The sequence below is a fragment of the Pimephales promelas genome, chromosome 5, assembly GCF_988280905.1.
Source record: "Pimephales promelas chromosome 5, fPimPro1.hap1.1, whole genome shotgun sequence".
Taxonomy (NCBI): Eukaryota; Metazoa; Chordata; class Actinopteri; order Cypriniformes; family Leuciscidae; genus Pimephales; species Pimephales promelas.
The window spans coordinates 14,527,516-14,546,682 of NC_142773.1; the positions used below are offsets into that span (position 1 = coordinate 14,527,516).

The following is a 19,167-nucleotide window of genomic DNA, read 5'->3' on the forward strand; positions in this document are numbered from 1 at the left end:
TCAAGTAAAGTGTTAAAAGTAAAAGTCTATAATCAGCCTAGCTTATTGTGTCCTCTTCTATACTGAATGTTTCTTTGCCAAGATATTCCACAAGCAAAAATTAGGGTGAGTTATCACCAAAATTAAACAACAAGTAATAAAATACAAATCATCATTACAAAGAATTGCATCATCACACAATCGGTGTGTCATTTCAGCAGTGGTGGAGGAAGTACTGAATCTCAATGAACCTTTGGTCTAATAAAACGTCGGTACCTAGTCAACCGTTCTCTGAGATTTGTTTTCATGTTAATCGATTGTAAAGAGTTTTATCTCTAAAAACTGTTTAGCGTATAATGCTAGTAATGGGGGCATTGACTAAGTAAAAGAAATCGCTAGTTAATACCACTAATAAGGCTCAAAATAGCCCCACACTAACGCAGTAACATAATGCGGCTCCATACATGCAAAACGAAGCATTGAGGACTTTGTAAGTGTACAGACCGTTTAATAAGAAGATACTTTATGAAGACAGTTCACTTCGCGTATACAGACAGGAGCCATCTTAAAAAATAGTCTCGATAAGTCGATCCCCGAACGACGTGCTGAGTGATCTGAACTGTATGAAGTTCAGGGAACTTCTGAACTGTATGAACCGCTTTCGGGGATCGACTTATCGAGACTATTTTTTAAGATGGCTCCTGTCTGTATACACGAAGTCGGTGTGATCCTAATTTTTATTTATTATAAATGTTATATCACTGTCTTTGATAAAGTTTTGTCTATCCATTTATGGTGTTTTTATTTTTATTATTTTGGGGGTATTTTTTTTTTATTTACTTCAAAAAGTACCATATTTTCTATGTAAATTATGCTTATTACTAAGTTTTATTATTATTTTTAACTACATTAAAATATCATTACAATAAGTTCTTAGAGCTAAAACCTAAAGATGAAGTGAATTTGCTGTCACCTGGTGCCTTATTTTGGCTTATTTTAGAATGCTCTAAATTACAGTTTTTCCCATTCATTTCTATGGGTGCCCATTTTTGACCCAAATACCAGATTAGGGGTTTTTTTTCACCCACTTAACATTGTAGAATTGTGTGTGTTCAGGAGGCAAACTTAGGAAAATATAGACAAGTCTTGTACTGCTCAGATCAAGGGAAGCATTTTTAAAAAAAAAAAATAAATCAAAACTATTTTGCCCACATTTGTCCAGAATACTAGCCTGACATCGTCATACTCATATTCTTGTCGGAATATGAGTCTGAGACCACTCCGTAGGGCTTTGATTATGAGGCGTGTCTTAACCGAACCAGGAAAAAAAAAAAAAAAAAACCCTCTGCACTCAATTGGATAGTCTGTAAACCTACAACCAATCAGAGCAACGCAGTAACTCAACAACTTTGCATAGCGCAGTTTTCAACTATAGAACTTACTTATTTTAGAAGTAAAATAACGAGTGTTGCTTCTTTTACTTACTCCTCCATGAGTGCGACCAAAGGAGAAACCACAACGACCACAGGCTTTTCATTACGTCCCATCTTCTTAACGACCGTCAGAGCCAGCTGATAAGTTACACTTTTGCCGAATCATGTAGGAAGGACGGCAAAAATATCTTTCCGATTGACAAATGCCTTGATTGCAGTTCTCTGTTTGTCTATTAAAATGAATGCGCTGTCGATTAATTTTAAAAACAGACGCGACAGCGGAATCTATAGATCTCAATTCTCCAGCTGCAGTCATCTCTGAGGGAAACCAGTTAGCGCTCTTTGATAACGTGATGATTATGTCCTTGCAGATCATCTGTCCATCATCGTATAAAGCCTGTCCTGGCAATTTGATTGGCCCGAACGTTTCTTGTCTGATCATAATAACTCCTCAATGGATCGAGTGCAGACCGAACTTCCCGACCAAAAAATTTTGTGGGCGGAGTTCGGGCTGGCATCCAGGATACCAGAATATGGTTTTAGGGTTAAACACTTTTTACTTGTGTTTGTAGTTCCTCCTCCAAAGCGCAATGGGTTGTGGGTAATATTAGCTGTTATAGTGAGCAGGGATACACACTGGAAATAGTAGACCATCCAGGGACTTTTGACATTCTCTTTTCAACATGCTTTGGGACACACTTATTCTAATCTCACATACTGTTTAGAATGGATAGTGTGGACATCGGGATGCAGGGTCCTTGACTTGCTATAGCTTGGCCTTGTACAATTTCACAGCTGTATACCACTAATCACAGAGCTGAAAGTGTTATACTGTAGGTGGAAAAATCAGAATATGAAGAAAACCTACCGATCTACACAACACAACACAAACAGCAGATTTGTAGGGTACTTCCTCAAAAAGATTTAGATGTTTATTGTCAAATTAATAAAATAACATTAGAATTGATGACTTTTCATTTAAAAGGGACCTCTACAGACTCTTAAAATAGTGTTGCAGCCAGCCAATCAGATCGGGACTGCCAATTTCATTACCACTTTCCTCTGCAATATCATCAGGCAGTGAGCGTGACAAATACTGTGGATTGAGTTCAAGTTGTATTCAACCTGGCGTATTACCTGTAGTTGTAAGCACATGTGCCGCAATGACTTCAAATATGCAATTTGTTAGAGATATTGTAACCTATTTCCATGCATTTCCACAGTGCAATTTGTCCTAAACGCTAAATTAGAGTTCACACTCAAACCCCATGATCTTTAGGACCGTGCGGTGTCACAACGCTCTGTGCTCGCCGAGCTCAAGAATGGGTTCAGTCCGCGCGCACAGCACACACACTGACATCTCCCAGCGCGAGCGGAGCGCGGCAATTTAATGACGGCATAATCTGATGAAGTAGCAACAATCGAGAGGGAAAGTGGATCTTCATGCGCACATTCCCAGGAATATTCCAGCTGGCTTCAGGATGAAGACACCGATGGTAATTGTATTGAAAACTGTTTGAATGTCTCGCATCTCTCCAGTGCAGCATTGTTGCTGAAGTACTGCGGCTCTCTGTTGCTTTCACATGCTGAATGAAAGAACATTAAAGACAATAAAAAAACAATTTAATAAACTTAATCCCCATGTCTAAATCATGAGGAGTTTGTCGGAAATTAAATTTATGGAGATGGAAAATTTTGCTTTGTGGAAAGAACGTGGCTGTTGTGGATTTTATTATTTTAAACATTTTAAAAACAATTTGCTTGAGAATATTATATGCATTGTAAAATGATGCAACCAGTTTTTTTTGTACGGTACTATTAAATAATAACATTCTTTGAAATAATGGAGCTTTTTTTTCTCTCATAATGACAAGATCAACATGCGATCAAATATACAAAATTTTACTTTGTTTAATGTTGCTGTTGCGAAACCAACATCTGGTGCATCAGTCTTAGGCATCAGCATTTAGTTAGAATCTGCAAGTTCTTATAATCTCAATCTAATTAATATTTGAGCATGGGAAATGTGATTTATATCCTATAATTGACTGCGTCGCGGGCATGAGTTGGTGATGATTTATGACCTTGGCTAAGCTTGCGCTCTGTGGTGGATTTGAACTTTTGCCCTCATGTTTTCCAGCGTCATGGAGTTGCCGTTTTTCTCGCCATCACCATGTGCACCAGTCTGTTGTTCGTGTACAGCGTCAGCTACAGTAATAATACTACAGCATCCAGCGCGTCTAAGGGCGCGTCAGGTGAGAAAGTGGAGCCCACCAGAGCGCCGCGCGCGCCTCCAGCACTGCAGGGGTACAGCAGCATCATTGAGCACAAGGTAAACGGTTATTCTTTATCTATTCGAGTGAAGTTGTTTGTGACCAATGCAAAAAAAAAAAAAAAAAAAAAGTTATGCACTTTTGTATCCTGCTGGAAAATCATCTTTGTTTTCATATAAGGTTGCGGTGGTTGTTAGCTTGTTTAAGAAACCAGTGTAACTGTATGTGTTAATATATTTTTATATTGTAATATATATTTTTTTACATTTAATCTCCAAAATGACATGGAAACAACATAAAGGCAGTATTTAAATATTTGTTTAATGGCATCTTTTTATGAATGAAGCAAGACAGTATCACGGATACTGTTACTGATTTGTTTTCTCTCAATGTTTGACATTAATTATAGGAATTCAGCATTACCATATAATTGAAAGCTGTCATTTTTAACATTTATTAGGCTTTAAAATAATATAACAACTTTTAATTTATGTGAACTTAAGACAATCTTCACATCATGCATCTCACATTTACCTGTGCCCTTCCATATATCAGGGCTATTTTTTTTCTATTTCTATTTTTACTTGCCTTGTCAAAATGCACAAAAAGTTATTGTTTTTATTGTTTTTGACCCCTGTAACCTTGTAAACAGTTTATCGATATATATTTCAGTATTGATATGAATTAAATAATCTATATTTTTGACAACACTCGCACTTATTATTTTAGATGCCTTTTAAAGGGATAGTTCACTTTGAAATTAATTTTTGATGTTTTAGCTTACCTCAAGGGCATCCAAGATGTAGGTGTCTTTGTTTCCACAGTATTTTCAATTTTGATATTTTTAGATCTAACCGTTCTTGTCTGTCAGTCATATAATGGAGGTCTATAGTCACCACCTCAAAGAGCATGCACAGAGAAGTCCAAATTAAACATGATTTAATGACTCGTAAATGTAAGTACACATTGATGGCCTAAGACACGAAACGAGCGGTTTGTATGAGAAAATGAACAGTATTTATATCGTTTTTACCTCGTGTTACCATAGCCACGTCCGGCGGAACATTGAACATGCTTTAGTTGGACATTGGCCAACTGATTTAGATCACTTGGACATGGCTGTAGTAACACGAGGTAAAAACGATATAAATACTGTTCGTTTTCTCACACAAACCGCTCGTTTCGTGTCTTAGGCCATCAGTGTGTACTTACATTTATGAGTCATTAAATCATCTTTAATTTGGACTTCTCTGTGCACGCTCTTTGAGGTGGTGACCATAGACCTCCATTGTATGACTGATAGACAAGAACGGGTTGATCAAAAAATTTAAAAATTCAAAATACTGTGGAAACAAAGACACCTACATCTTGTGTGCCCTTGAGGTAAGCTAAAACATATCAGAAATTAATTTCAAAGTGAACTATCCCTTTAAAAAAGACTAATTGAAAAAAACATATATTATAGTATAAAATTCAACCCGCCAAAGTGACAAGTAGTGACAAGCCACTGATGAAATCCACCCGCATTTGGCAGGTTGGTGGGTGTTTATGTCAAGCGATAAACGTATATATGGTTAAAAAATAATTTACCTAATAAAATACTGTATTCATAATTCACAACGTAGGCTTTTATAGGTGCTCGTACAACAAACGGAGTATCTGTGGGATAACAACAGTGAAGTCCATTATGTTTGAGCCATTATATTGATGAGTGTGCCTGCTGGCTGGTTTTCGTTTTCTTTCAGCCCGTAATAGTGTTACAATTGGTTCCACTGTTACATGGAGAAAAGATTCAAAGCTGTATGATTGACCTTTAAGCCTGATTATTACTTGCAGTCTGCACATTATGTACTGTTGCAATTCTGTGCTTAACTGTTCGATTATAATAGTGGAGAGAGTTGGCAGTGCTATTGCGTTGGTCTGATTGATTGTAATATCTGGGGAATTTTTAATATATATGTTTAATATTAAAACTCAGCGTAGAAAAGTCAAGAAGAATGACAGCTTTTTAGATAATCCAATTATATTTCAAGAGATTACTGAAATGCAGATACGGCTAATCACTATGCAGTCATTTCCTGCTCATGTTTACTGAGAAATCAGTTGCCTTGAACTTGTAATAAATTGTACTGTAAAACTACTGCAGGAATTGACTATAAATTCGCATGATTGTGGTATTGGGGCATGTTATCACCAAATGTTTCCCTCTGTTATAAAGGTGAAAATGTTCAATTGCTTTTAGAGAAATTGACTTTCAAAATAATCCTCTAACTATAATAATAAAAAAGGTTATGCATCATCTCTTTGGTCTGATTGGTGTTTTCATGGCCAGTGCTGGTGTTCTCTAATCTCATCTTTGGTTAACTGGAGCAGTTTTGGTCACGAAAAGGTTTTCCATTTCTCTTCCGTCACTGAATTTATTCCTCTTGTTCAAATGGTCTTGAGATTCTACAAAGGAGGGCTGAAGGGAAGAATCAGATCCCAGGCACTAACCCTTCCTCCATCGGCCATTAATCACTATTTACCCCTGGCTCAGGCAGACGGGCGGCTCGATACTCACCTGCCTTTAGCAATATCAGCTTTCAACTCGAGCGAAATCCTTCAATGACCTGTTCTTTCTCTTATTGATAAACCCAAGCATTTTTTTCCTGATGAGATTTGACACCACTCTTCTGATAACTGTTGATGACTGCCATGTCGTTTACACGAGGGCTGATAGAAAATGCACCGCTATGGTAGCCGTGCTGCACTCTGAGTCACGGAGGAGCTGTTGACAAAGCCAAATGAGCCTGTGATCGATTGGCGAGTTTCTTTGACGGCTCTATGTGAGTTGGTCTTTCAGTGTTTCTTTTTTTTTTTTTTTTTTTTGAGAAGTCTCTTATTCAATTCACATTTATTTGGATAGTGCTTTTCACAATAGACATTATTTTAAAGCAGCTTCACAGAAAATGCATAAGTCCGAATTACAATTTAGAGTGATCTGGTATCAGAGGTAACTGTCTAAGTTATGCATTTCAGAAATGTACATGAACAAAATCACAGTTCAGGGTTTCACGTCATCTGGAGTCTTCGCTGTAGTCTGATGGCTTGAGTTGACATTTGCTGAATGATCTCATTTATTATTGATATTAGTTGTAATATATGAATTTCAACTCATTCTTCATCCATCCATCCATCCATCCAATCGTGGATAGATCCATCCATCGATCCATTCATCCATCCTTCCATCCAATCGTGGATGGATCCATCCATCCATCCATCCATCCATCCAATCATGGATAGATCCATCCATCCATCTATCCATCTTTCCATCCATCCAATCATGGATGGATCCATCCATCTGGCCATCTATCCATCTGGCCATTCATCCATCCATCCGATCGTGGATGGATCCATCCATCCATCCATCCAATCGTGGATGGATCCATCCATCCATCCAATCATGGATAGATCCATCCATCTGTCCATCTATCCATCCATCCATCCATCCACCCAATCATGGATAGATCCATCCATCCATCCATCCATCTATCCATCTTTCCATCCATCCAATCATGGATGGATCCATCCATCTGGCCATCTATCCATCTGTCCATCCATCTGTCCATCCATCCATCCATCCGATCGTGGATGGATCCATCCATCCATCCAATCATGGATAGATCCATCCATCTATCCATCTATCCATCCTTCCATCCATCCAATCATGGATGGATCCATCCATCCATCCATCCATCCATCTATCTATCCATCTTTTCATCCTTCCAATCATGGAAGGATCCATCCATCTGTCCATCCATCCATCCATCCATCTATCCATTCATCCATCCTTCCATCCAATCGTGGATGGATCCATCCACCCATCCATCTATCCAATCATGGATACATCCATCCCTCTATCCATCCTTCCATCCCTCCAATCGTTATATTAATGGATCCATCCGTCCGTCCATCCATCCATCCATCCATCCAACCGTGGATGGATCCATCCATCCATCCATCCATCCATCCACCCATCCACCCATCCATCCACCCATCCATCCATCCATCCATCCATCCATCCATCCATCCATCCATCCAATCGTGAATGGATCCATCCATACATCCATTCATCCATCCAATCGTAGATGCATCCATCCATCCATCCATCCATCCACCCATTTTGAATGTTAGTGTAGAAGACAGAATTCACAAATTCTATTTTAGATAGATAGATTTTTTGTGTTTGTACATGCAGTATCATGTGTTGTTTAATGAATATTGCTGGACCCTTTGTTTCCGACTGTATTCAGCTGATGTCTTTTCTAAGGACTATTTAAGGACCTCCGCCTCAATGGATGTCTGTGAGGTCTGTTTCTTTCAGCCGAATCTGAATTTGGGTTTCTGCAACAAATCAGTGGATGTCAGTGTGAAAGCAATGCATGATTTCAACATTTGTGATTTGTTCAGGACAGTAAGGTCAAAGGTGAGTGCAAAGCGCAGGAATCTGCTTAAAAGCAGTTGGTGGTATAACTGACGGCTGAGTGCACATGCATTTGTGCTGCTTTAAGACTTTAAAGATTAAACCCCTGCACATTTTTAAAGTAGATGCCAAGTGCTGCTTATTGTTTTGTTTGCCACCGGATTATGTGGGTGGATTAGAAAGTCCAACATTACATCAGTGATGTCTGGCTGACTGTATAGAAAGAATGCATATTATACTGCCCCAAATTCAGACCTGCCAGTTCAAAGGAAGCAATTCTCGAGAGCATGTTAGAGAATGTACAACCCGCTAATGTGATTTGAAGATAGTAGTGGAAGGGCTCCGTTTGAATCATGGATGCAGATAGAATTATGAAATACTATTCAAAAAGCTTTTAAACCCTGCTGAATTCTTAGAAAAAGCAAGAGACATATGCCAGCGCATTCTACTGTTTCACAGAACTTAAAGAGATAGTTCACCCAAATAAAAACAAGAAAACTATTCACCCCTAAACTCGTTTAACTTTTTTTTTTTTTGCGTAATGCAAAAGGAGAAATTTGACTCAATGTTCAAACTCTTTTTCATACAATAGATTTAATACCAACAATGACTAAGGGCTGGGAAACTCAGAAAATAAAAACAAAAAAGCACCATGAAAGTAGTCCATTTATATATATATATATAAGCACTGTATTTGAAGTCTTTAAGAGTCATTCGATAGTTTTGTGTGAGGTGCAGATAACAGTTTAAGTTATTCAATGACTGTCTTCGCTCCCAAATATCATTGTGTATATTTAAAACATGCATTAAAACATGTTCAATCAGGTTAAACTGTTTGTGTGTGTTTTGTGTCTTGTAATTGATTTTTGCACAAATTCAAAAGACATCAGTGAGATTTTAAATGTAGTTACATTTCAGTTTATTTCTCACACAAATCTTAAAACATCATAAGACTTGCTGAACACAAATTGAACAATTTTATGGTGTTTTTTGTTGTCGAAAATTAAAAATTTCCTTTTGTAATCCACATAGAAAAAAAAACAGCATGCAGGTTAGGAATGAAAGGAGGGTGAGTGAATAATGACAGAATGTTAATTTTTTTCCATGAAGTATTAGGGTAACATAGAAATTGTATTTTTCCACCCCGGTGGACAATAAAGATTTATTTTATTCTATTCTATTGTATTCTATTCTATTGTCCATAGCTCTTATAATTCGTGGTTACACAGCACATTAGCTGCAAACGAATCCGTATACACTTTGAGTGTTTAGTATTGAAACGACACAAATGTATCATGCATGTGGGTATTAAAGGATTTATTGTCTTTAACATTAGCCTTTGATTGTGGATGATTATACCAAAAAGATTTTAGAAGAGGTTTAGAAAGCTATTTTTTTTTTGTGAATGGTGATCAGGCGCTGTATAACTCCAAAAATATATAAATAAATCAAATAAATAAATAAAAAAGTTGCAATATGCATAAAATGTGAATTTGTGAAATGTGCATTTAAAAATAAATAAATATTGATATCATGTCAACACTACATATACATTATTATCAAATATAATTCAGAAACATGGTTACACTCCAACACAGTAGGTGGTGGTATTGCACCTTAACTCTAGTTGCCACCCATCATAAAACGAATAAATTCCTCGATGCGCATAAAACAAAAATCCTGTTACTTTGCACGATTGGACAACATAACTGGACTAAGCAGCGGGTCAATCTTTTTTCACAACAGAAATGCTGTTTTGTTTTTTCTGAAATGCCTGAGTAAAGTCTGTCGTCAAAGTGGTTTAGTATAATTACCTTCCAGAACTGTCTTACACGACTACGTTCCCAAACAACAGGCATCCGCCTCCCAAAGCAGGATAACATTACTGTGTTTATTGCGTTTCATCTGCGTGCTCTGAGACGCAAGTAATTTATTAGACACGAAAATTGTTTTATATAGTGCCTTCTCCTACTTTTCTTAGTAATATATAGGGCCAGTTTATCAGTTTTTATAACATAGCTAGTGTAGGGGTTGTCTACACGACACCATTTTCAACTCAAACCGCAATTTTATGCATTTTGTCTGTTCATTTACACGACAACTGTGTTTTGGATGCTAGAAAACGTTTGAAAAGGGGTTTCAAAGTGGATGTTTTTGAAAACAGTCTCCATGTTAACAACGAAGGCACGAATCTCTGAAGACGAAGACGTCATGCACATTAGGGTTGCACAATTAAATGCTGCTCCATCCGAATGCCAGAGGGCGCTCTCGCGTACACACGCCAAATATGCCCCACCGCAGAAGTACGATAACACACATCATTTCAAGAAATCCCTATCGAGCAACATACTAGCTGAATAAAGAGAAGATTGAAACGCTTTGAGTAAAGACTAATAAACAAACAACTGCCTTATTATGTGTAAGAAGCCACATAATCTCACCAAAAGATGCCAAAATGTCATTATAAAGTGAGTTTGTAAAAGCATGTTTTTAAATGTTGTCTTTTGTTGGACAAGAGGTTCATAAACGCTTCTCATGTTTAGAAAGAGGTTTGATGCGTGTTGATTATTCAAATGCACATTATAAGTGACTCAAACTCACAGTGTTTTCACATGGAGCAGCGTTTACAAAGCCGTACATCAATGACAAGTTGCGCATAAAAAATAATCGCAGTCTTTGCATTTTTAAAACCACGATAAGCCGAGTGCGATTACATGGAAATTGCGATTAATCGTGTAGCCTTAAAGGGATAGTTCACTTTGAAATTAATTGTTGATATGTTTTAGCTTACATCAAGAGCCTCCAAGATGTAGGTGTCTTTGTTTCCACAGTATTTTCAATTTTGATATTTTTAGGTCAAACCGTTCTTGTCTGTCAGTCATATAATGGAGGTCTATGGTCACCACCCAACCCGATCTCACGACCAAGTCGTACGAATTCGACGAATGATTAAAAAGTGGCTAATTCGTAACAATTCATACGACCTCACTCGTACGAATTAATACGATTTTGCTAAATCGTACATATTTTACGAATTGGCCAATTCTTATGAATTCGTACGAATGACCTACCCCTTACCCCGCCCCTAAACTTAACCATCACGTGGGTTTAGACAAATCGTACGAATTAGTACGAGTGAGGTCGTACGAATTAGTACGAATTAGCCACTTTTTAATCATGCGTCGAATTCGTACGAATTGGTCGTGAGATAGTGTTGTCACCACCTCAAAGAGCATGCACAGAGAAGTCCAAATTAAACATGATTTAATGACTCGTAAATGTTAGTACACATTGATGGCCTAAGACACGAAACGAGCAGTTTGTGTGAGAAAACAAACAGTTTTTATATCATTTTACTTCTTGTAAACACAGTCACGTCCAAGTTATCTGAGGGCACGGGCGCTTCGGTCTGCGCATGCGCCGGAAATTGCCGGAAGTGATCTCTCACGCGTTTGCGAAAAAAAATTCTAAGTTGTTTGTTGATGTATCGAAATCGTCTTCCATTGCGATTTCCTGTATATTTAAATATGTTTAGATCTTCACAGTGACGAATAACACTTCTGAAATCTCTGTGTAAACAATGATTGACGTACACGCACCAGAGATAAAAAAAAAACGATATAAATACTGTTCGTTTTCTCACACAAACCGCTCGTTTCGTGTCTTAGGCCATCAATGTGTACTTACATTTACGAGTCATTAAATCATGTTTAATTTGGACTTGCATGCTCTTTGAGGTGGTGACCATAGACCTGCATTATATGACTGACAGACAAAATTGATACTACTGTGGCAACAAAGACACCTACATCTTGGATGCCCTTGAGGTAAGCTAAAACATACTAAAAATTAATTTCACGTTTTCCCCATGTGAATGGGGATCGATTTTGTCGTCTGTACGCAGAAAACGTCTCAGTTTTAAGCATATCGTTGTCGTGTTAACGTACCCTAAGATTCCAGAAAAAAAGATGTGCGGGAAGATGAGCAAGTTCTTTTTGTATGCTGTTGTACAGTCGTGGTGACAAACTCACTCTCTGCCTCCCTCGTATTTTTCTTTGCCACAATAACACAATTGGTGTGGGTGAATTAACAACTCTAATGCTCGAGAAGAGTTCTTGTTGAGTTCACCATTGTTTTCTTGAGCTGTGGTCAAGTGAAGTTTGACATAACACAGTCAAATATTAGAGGTACAAGGATCATTTAATTTCGCAAGTCACAATTCGGAAAGGAATTATCAGCTTCCGAAAGGATAGTGGTCCCCCTGCTCTCTGCTGAGCTCTCTCTGCATTTCATTTGCTGGATGACTGCTCCTTTGAATCCTCCCAGTGTGGGACGAGATGAGTGTCAGTTCTTCTCTCGACTGTGGAGAGGCTGAGCGAGACATCCCAACGGTCTTCCCTCAGCTCACCAAGCCGGGCTGATGTCTCCAGTGATGGCGGATTTGCACGGCTCTCAGCTCTGGGCTGAAAACATCCTCTCCGCTCAATCTGAAAACACACAACCTGTGGATGTTAAACAGTAGGGGAGCTTTGGATGCGTACTGATATGTACACATCAGTAACACAATTAAAGGGAAGGATGTGAATGTCACTCCCCTACAGTCAGTATATGCCAGTTCAGATGTTACTGTGTGACTGGTACCTCATTTCCATTAGGTGCTAAAATTCTCTTCTTCCCAAAGCTTGTTTGTCATGCAGATTTGACTTCTATGATGGCCTAGTGGCTGCTAAAATTCATTCAACTCTTTCCAAGTTATTAGTGCTGCTTGCTAAGGTGCTTGGTAGTTCTTACTTTTATGGATTTGAACAAATCTCTAATCCGAAGGGAAAATGAGTTCTTACAATTTTTTAATTACATTTTTTCTTGAGGTGTACTTATAATGTTTGTAGAACTGAAGAATTGAACAGTTTTTTACTGCACCTTTAAGAAACACCCCCTCCTTTAAATAAGGAACAGATGAAATGAGATAATATTTTCAAGTGAATTTCTGTATATTTCATGAAAAATAGTTTATTGAACCACCAAGATCTGAATAAAATTTCCTAAATTTTTATACAAAATGTTTATGCTCCCTTTGAGGAGGATACATTTTTAGGAATACACAATATCTCAGTTTCTTATAATTTCTTTTTCTTATATTTTCTTATAATTATTTTTATTATTATAGTTTCTGAATTTTTTTATTGATAAATATCAATTAATAGTTGATATACACAGATGAGCCAAAACATTTTGACTCCCTGCCTAATATGCTTTTGGTCCACCGTGTGCTTCCAAAACAGCACGCCGTTGTATGACGGCTCGGGATCGTCATGTAACCGACGTTTAAGGGTACCCTAAAAAGGCGGATGTTGACGTATGGTCAAAAGACGTCCCAAGACGTCAGTTATATGACTTCTTGGGATGAGACTGTGTTAGTCAAACTTACGTCCACATGTTCGACTTATCGAGACTATTTTCTAAGATGGCTCCTCTCTGTATACGCGAACTGAACTGTCTTTATAAAATATCTTCTTATTAAACGGTCTGTACACTTACAAAGTTCTCAATGCTTCGTTTTGCATGTATGGACCCTCATTATGTTACTGTGTGAGTGTGGGGCTATTTTGAGCCTTGTTAGTGGTATTAACTAGCGATTAATTTTTACTTAGTAAATTCCCCCAGTACTAGCATTATACGCTAAACAGTTTTTAGAGATAAAACTCTTTACATTCGATTGTCATGAAAACAAATCTCGGAGAACGGCTGACTAGGTAGCGATGTTTTATTAGACCAAAGGTTCATTTTGTGCCGAAGTTCTCATTTAAGGCTCACCTCTGCCATAGAGACTTTATTTTGATACTGAACAAAAGCACTCTTGGTAGCACTATAAATGTGTGTATGTATGTGTTTAGACTAGAATTCACAATGTAATATTGTGGAAGAGTCCAATTGGGGATTCTAGGTCAGGAAACTGCTTCTAGATGTTTCCGTGTAAAGCAGGAAGCATTTGTCTGTACAGAATAATGATTTTATGGTTTTAATGTTTAACCTCTTATTTTTTTCTGATCCGTCAGCTTGAGGGAATGATGTTTTCCAGTTGAGTCTCAAGAGACATCGCACAAACTGCTACACAACAACAGATTCTCGCTATGGTCTGCAGCGAGGTTTACTACATACATAACAGATGGATTGATCATCCTCTGGCTATTCTCCTGGTGAGAAATTTAGAGGGGAAAGCAGCAGATGAATTGTATATTAATGATTTTCTTGCACCCATAGTGCTTCAGAAGCCCGGGGCATTATGCAGCTATTTAGCAGTGATTGATGAGTTTGTCGTTCAGCCTCAGAAAAGAGCGATCAAGCTGTTATTTGCGTTTTCTATGTAATCTGGCCTTGATAAGTTTGTATGGCGATAACATTTCCTTGGAGAGTCGGAACATATTGCGTGAACAACATGGAGCAATTTATTATTCCTCTACCAAGTCGAATCATTCTTATAAAGTTGCTCCAAATGACATTTTCTTAGATGAGAGAAAAAAAAGAAAAAGAGGGATTAAACATTGAAGTATGTTTCTATGAACCATTAACATTTAAGGAGACTTCGTATGCTATTTATCTTTCCTTTAGTGTGTAATAGCTGTTATGAGGCCAAGAAGAGTATCACTTTTATTTTTAAAGGGATAGTTCACTTTGAAATGAATTTTTGGTATGTTTTAGCTTACCTCAAGGGCATCCAAGATGAAGAAGTCTTTGTTTCCACAGTATTTTCAATTTTGATATTTTTAGGTCAAACCGTTCTTGTCTGTCAATCATATAATGCAGGTCTATGGCCACCACTTCAAAGAGCATACACAGAGAAGTCCAAATTAAACATGATTTAATGACTCGTAAATGTAAGTACACATTGATGGCCTAAGACACGAAACGAGCGGTTTGTGTGAGAAAATGAACAATATTTACATCGTTTTTACCTCTTGCAACCACAGCCACAAAGCGCCCACACCCTCATATCACTTGGACGTGGCTGTGATTACAAGAGGTAAAAACGATATAAAAACTCGTTTCGTGTCTTAGGCCATCAATGTGTACTTATATTTACGAGTCATTAAATCATCTTTAATTTGGACTTCTCTGTGCATGCTCTTTGAGGTGGTGACCATAGACCTGCATTATATGACTGACAGACAAGAACGGTTTGACCTAAAAATATCAAAATTGAAAATACTGTGGAAACAAAGACACCTACATCTTGGATGCCCTTGAGGTAAGCTAAAACATTTTAAAAAATGTATTTCAAAGTGAACTATCCCTTTAAGCACTGTATTTTGCTGCCATGGCCATTAGATGACGATGAAACACTATTGACTGAACACGTGATACGCTTGAGAATGACGTCATCATCTTCAGAAATTTGCGTTTTTGCATTTGCATTTTGCAAACCGTTTCCAATAGTTTGCATTTTGAGGCATTTTGAGACAAAACGTATAAAAAAAGTTTTATGTTTTTAGTTGAAAGCGTTGTCGTGTAAACAACCTGTTATGTGGATGATGTGGATGGAGGAGAGAACCCAGGCGCAGACGAAATGCAGACACTAAACATTTATTAAGACTCAAACAGAAAATAAAAACCCACGAGGGGGAAAAACAGAGACAATACAAACAGGAGATAACTAGAAAACACTTGACAAAACTAGACTACTAACTAACAGCAAATACAAGATCAAGACGTTCCTCGAAGACAAGGTTGATACTCACAAAGTATGACACGCAATGGGAAACAATGAACCGACACAGGACAGCAAACACAAGGGGATTATATAGGGAACACGTATGACAAGGACAGGTGAAACTGACTAGACAATAGACACCTTTTGCGCCGACGTCACAGTTACGTCACGGCGCTAGCTGGAGGCAAAACAAAGTGAAAACTGGAGGCGGCCAATGCAAACCAGCACAGATTTGGCTACATAATAAGGAGCTTAAATTACTTTTATTATTATTAAATGTCATCTTATTGTGTTGTTTAGTGCAAGTTTCAATGAAAAATGAATATGCTGTATCTGGATTTTTTATTTCTAGAAAATATTCACATGATTAAAATCGCACCGTCATGACACCCTTTACATTGTCGTCTTCTCTGCCCTCTGCCTTTGCGTATCATACACACAAGTCTTGTACAAGACCATTCATCACATAGTTATGGGCATCTAAAGATTTATATGCCCTCAGTTTCTCTTTACGATCGGTTTCTATAAGGTAGGTGTAGAAGTCAGGCCACTCAAACGAGGTAACATACGTTAATCCTGTTAGATCGTCCATGCATTGAGTGAGCGTGTGGGCGGCTATGGGTCAGCCAATCTGGTTCTGTCCGTTAAAAATAACTTTTGGAAATAACAATCGCGGTCCTGGACACTGATAAAATTAAGATAAAATCTGATTTTCTCCAGTCATTGTTAAAAAACAAGCTAACTTGCTAACTAGCGTTAGTGAAGTGGCCAGAGGGATTGTTCTGCCTCCACCTAAGCTCCGCCCACATAAAAACGTCACCATGTTTACCAACTGAAAAGGGGTCTATAATGACAAGACGAGGGTAACAAGGGGGCGGAGTTACATAACAAGACAACACAAGCACATGGCTCCAACAACAGACCATGCGCTTGTACACAAAACATGATTCTGTCATGATCCTGCCTCACGACTAGAGAAAATCAAGGACAAGAGGGCAGAATCATGACACAACCCCTTAACCTACTGTAAAGCAGAGCGTTTAGACAGAGGGTGAAAATAGGTTCTGCAACAATGCAAATGATAAGAAAAATTATGTTTTTGGAACATTAAATCATGTAAACGTATTCTAGTAGACCCCTTAAATAATTATGAACCTATAAATAACAATAATAGGGGCCCTAAATATAAATCTTGGGACTCAAAGCAGTGGAGGATTAATCGAACCACAGCTGCAAAGGAAATTTATTTCTCACATCAATTTATCCTTTAGTTTCCCCACCGGACTCAAATCACAGCGATCCGAGAACAAGCTGACACATTCTGCTAGCTTAAACTAAACTGAACTCTATTCCAAGAGGAATTTGGTGGTTTTTCAACACATTCCCACATTGAATAACAGCACAGCTTCACGGCTATGATGGATGCTGTTGACAGCTCTCATCAGCGCTTGTGACACGACAGATTGAAATATTGCACAATAGTTTAGTCCCAAACACACATGACAGCCCATTGTGTGAGACTTTCTAAGCCCTATAGCACAGATAAAGCATTATCATTCTTTTTTTTTTATGCATATGCAGATCCCCGCTGGGACTCCATGGTAATTCAGGATCAGTCTTGTTGCTGAAGGATAAGCAAGAATGTGGGAGATGAATGGAGAACGTTTGTGACAGCATCTCCTTGATCTGCGAGCTTTAATGACTTCTCCTGATATCTGCCAGCTATTAAAGATATGGGCGCACTTTCTATAGAGCTATTATGGAGGTCAGGGGTTTAAAGAGAGGACTGAATAGTGAATCGCTAAGGATGATAAACCCTATAGAGGGACAATGGACTTTGTTATCAAGTCTAATCATATTGCATTAATCACTTTTAAATTGAACCGAGTCTTCAGGGTTAATTGCACAAAACGTGCCTCTTTACTGTATACTCCTCAAAAATGGTGACTGCAAAATTTACATTTCATAACCATAAGCTGTATTTCATTTATTGATACAAAGTTAATATAGAAGTCTTGTTGAACTACAGCTTTATACAACTAAATGGTGGTATTATTACATTTCTTGAACAAAAGCTAATGATCTTGCACACTAATAAACACACATGACATTAAAATAAAGCGTAAGCAACTAAAAACATCACAATGTGCTGAACTGATCATACTATTTAAATAAAATATAAATAATTGCTACGGAGCCCCCCTAGTCCCACTTTGGCAAAAAAAATAATTGATACTATCTCGTGGCCTCAAGATACTAACTCATGGCCTCAAGATAGTAACTTGTGGCCTCAAGATAGTAACTCGTGGCCTCAAGATAGTAACTCGTGGCCTCAAGATAGTAACTCGTGGCCTCAAGATACTAACTCGTGGCCTCAAGATACTAACTCGTGGCCTCAAGATAGTAACTCGTGGCCTCAAGATAGTAACTCGTGGCCTCAAGATAGTAACTCGTGGCCTCAAGATAGTAACTCGTGGCCTCAAGATACTAACTCGTGGCCTCAATATACTAACTCGTGGCCTCAAGATAGTAACTCGTGGCCTCAAGATAGTAACTCGTGGCCACAAGATACTAACTCGTGGCCACTAGATACTAACTCGTGGCCTCAAGATACTAACTCGTGGCCTCAAGATACTAACTCGTGGCCTCAATATACTAACTCGTGGCCTCAAGATAGTAACTCGTGGCCTCAAGATAGTAACTCGTGGCCACAAGATACTAACTCGTGGCCTCAAGATACTAACTCGTGGCCTCAAGATACTAACTCGTGGCCTCAAGATAGTAACTCGTGGCCTCAAGATAGTAACTCGTGGCCTCAAGATAGTAACTCGTGGCCTCAAGATAGTAACTCGTGGCCTCAAGATAGTAACTTGTGGCCTCAAGATAGTAACTCGTGGCCTCAAGATAGTAACTCGTGGCCTCAAGATACTAACTCGTGGCCACAAGATACTAACTCGTGGCCTCAAGATACTAACTCGTGGCCTCAAGATACTATCTCGTGGCCTCAAGATACTAACTCGTGGCCTCAATATACTAACTCGTGGCCTCAAGATAGTAACTCGTGGCCTCAAGATAGTAACTCGTGGCCTCAAGATAGTAACTTGTGGCCTCAAGATAGTAACTCGTGGCCTCAAGATAGTAACTTGTGGCCACAAGATACTAACTCGTGGCCTCAAGATACTAACTTGTGGCCTCAAGATACTATCTCGTGGCCTCAAGATAGTAACTCGTGGCCTCAAGATAGTAACTCGTGGCCTCAAGATAGTAACTCGTGGCCTCAAGATAGTAACTTGTGGCCTCAAGATAGTAACT

At 38.3% G+C, this 19,167-nt stretch overlaps 1 protein-coding gene across 2 annotated transcripts in view; it reads left to right on the plus strand.

Annotated features, from left to right (window-relative positions):
* Positions 1 to 663: 663 nt before the first annotated feature.
* Positions 664 to 19,167, plus strand: part of st6galnac5a (ST6 (alpha-N-acetyl-neuraminyl-2,3-beta-galactosyl-1,3)-N-acetylgalactosaminide alpha-2,6-sialyltransferase 5a) — a 62,805-nt gene continuing 44,301 nt past the window's right edge. The window contains exons 1-3 of one of the 2 annotated variants that reach the window (XM_089131011.1): positions 664 to 697; positions 2,692 to 2,908; positions 3,553 to 3,744. In XM_089131011.1, the coding sequence (XP_088987137.1) occupies positions 2,894 to 2,908; positions 3,553 to 3,744 (207 nt within the window). In that variant the 5' untranslated portion in view covers positions 664 to 697; positions 2,692 to 2,893. Of the gene's footprint in view, positions 698 to 2,418; positions 2,909 to 3,552; positions 3,745 to 19,167 lie in introns of those variants that run through there. The other variant, XM_039649630.2, reaches the window with a different exon arrangement.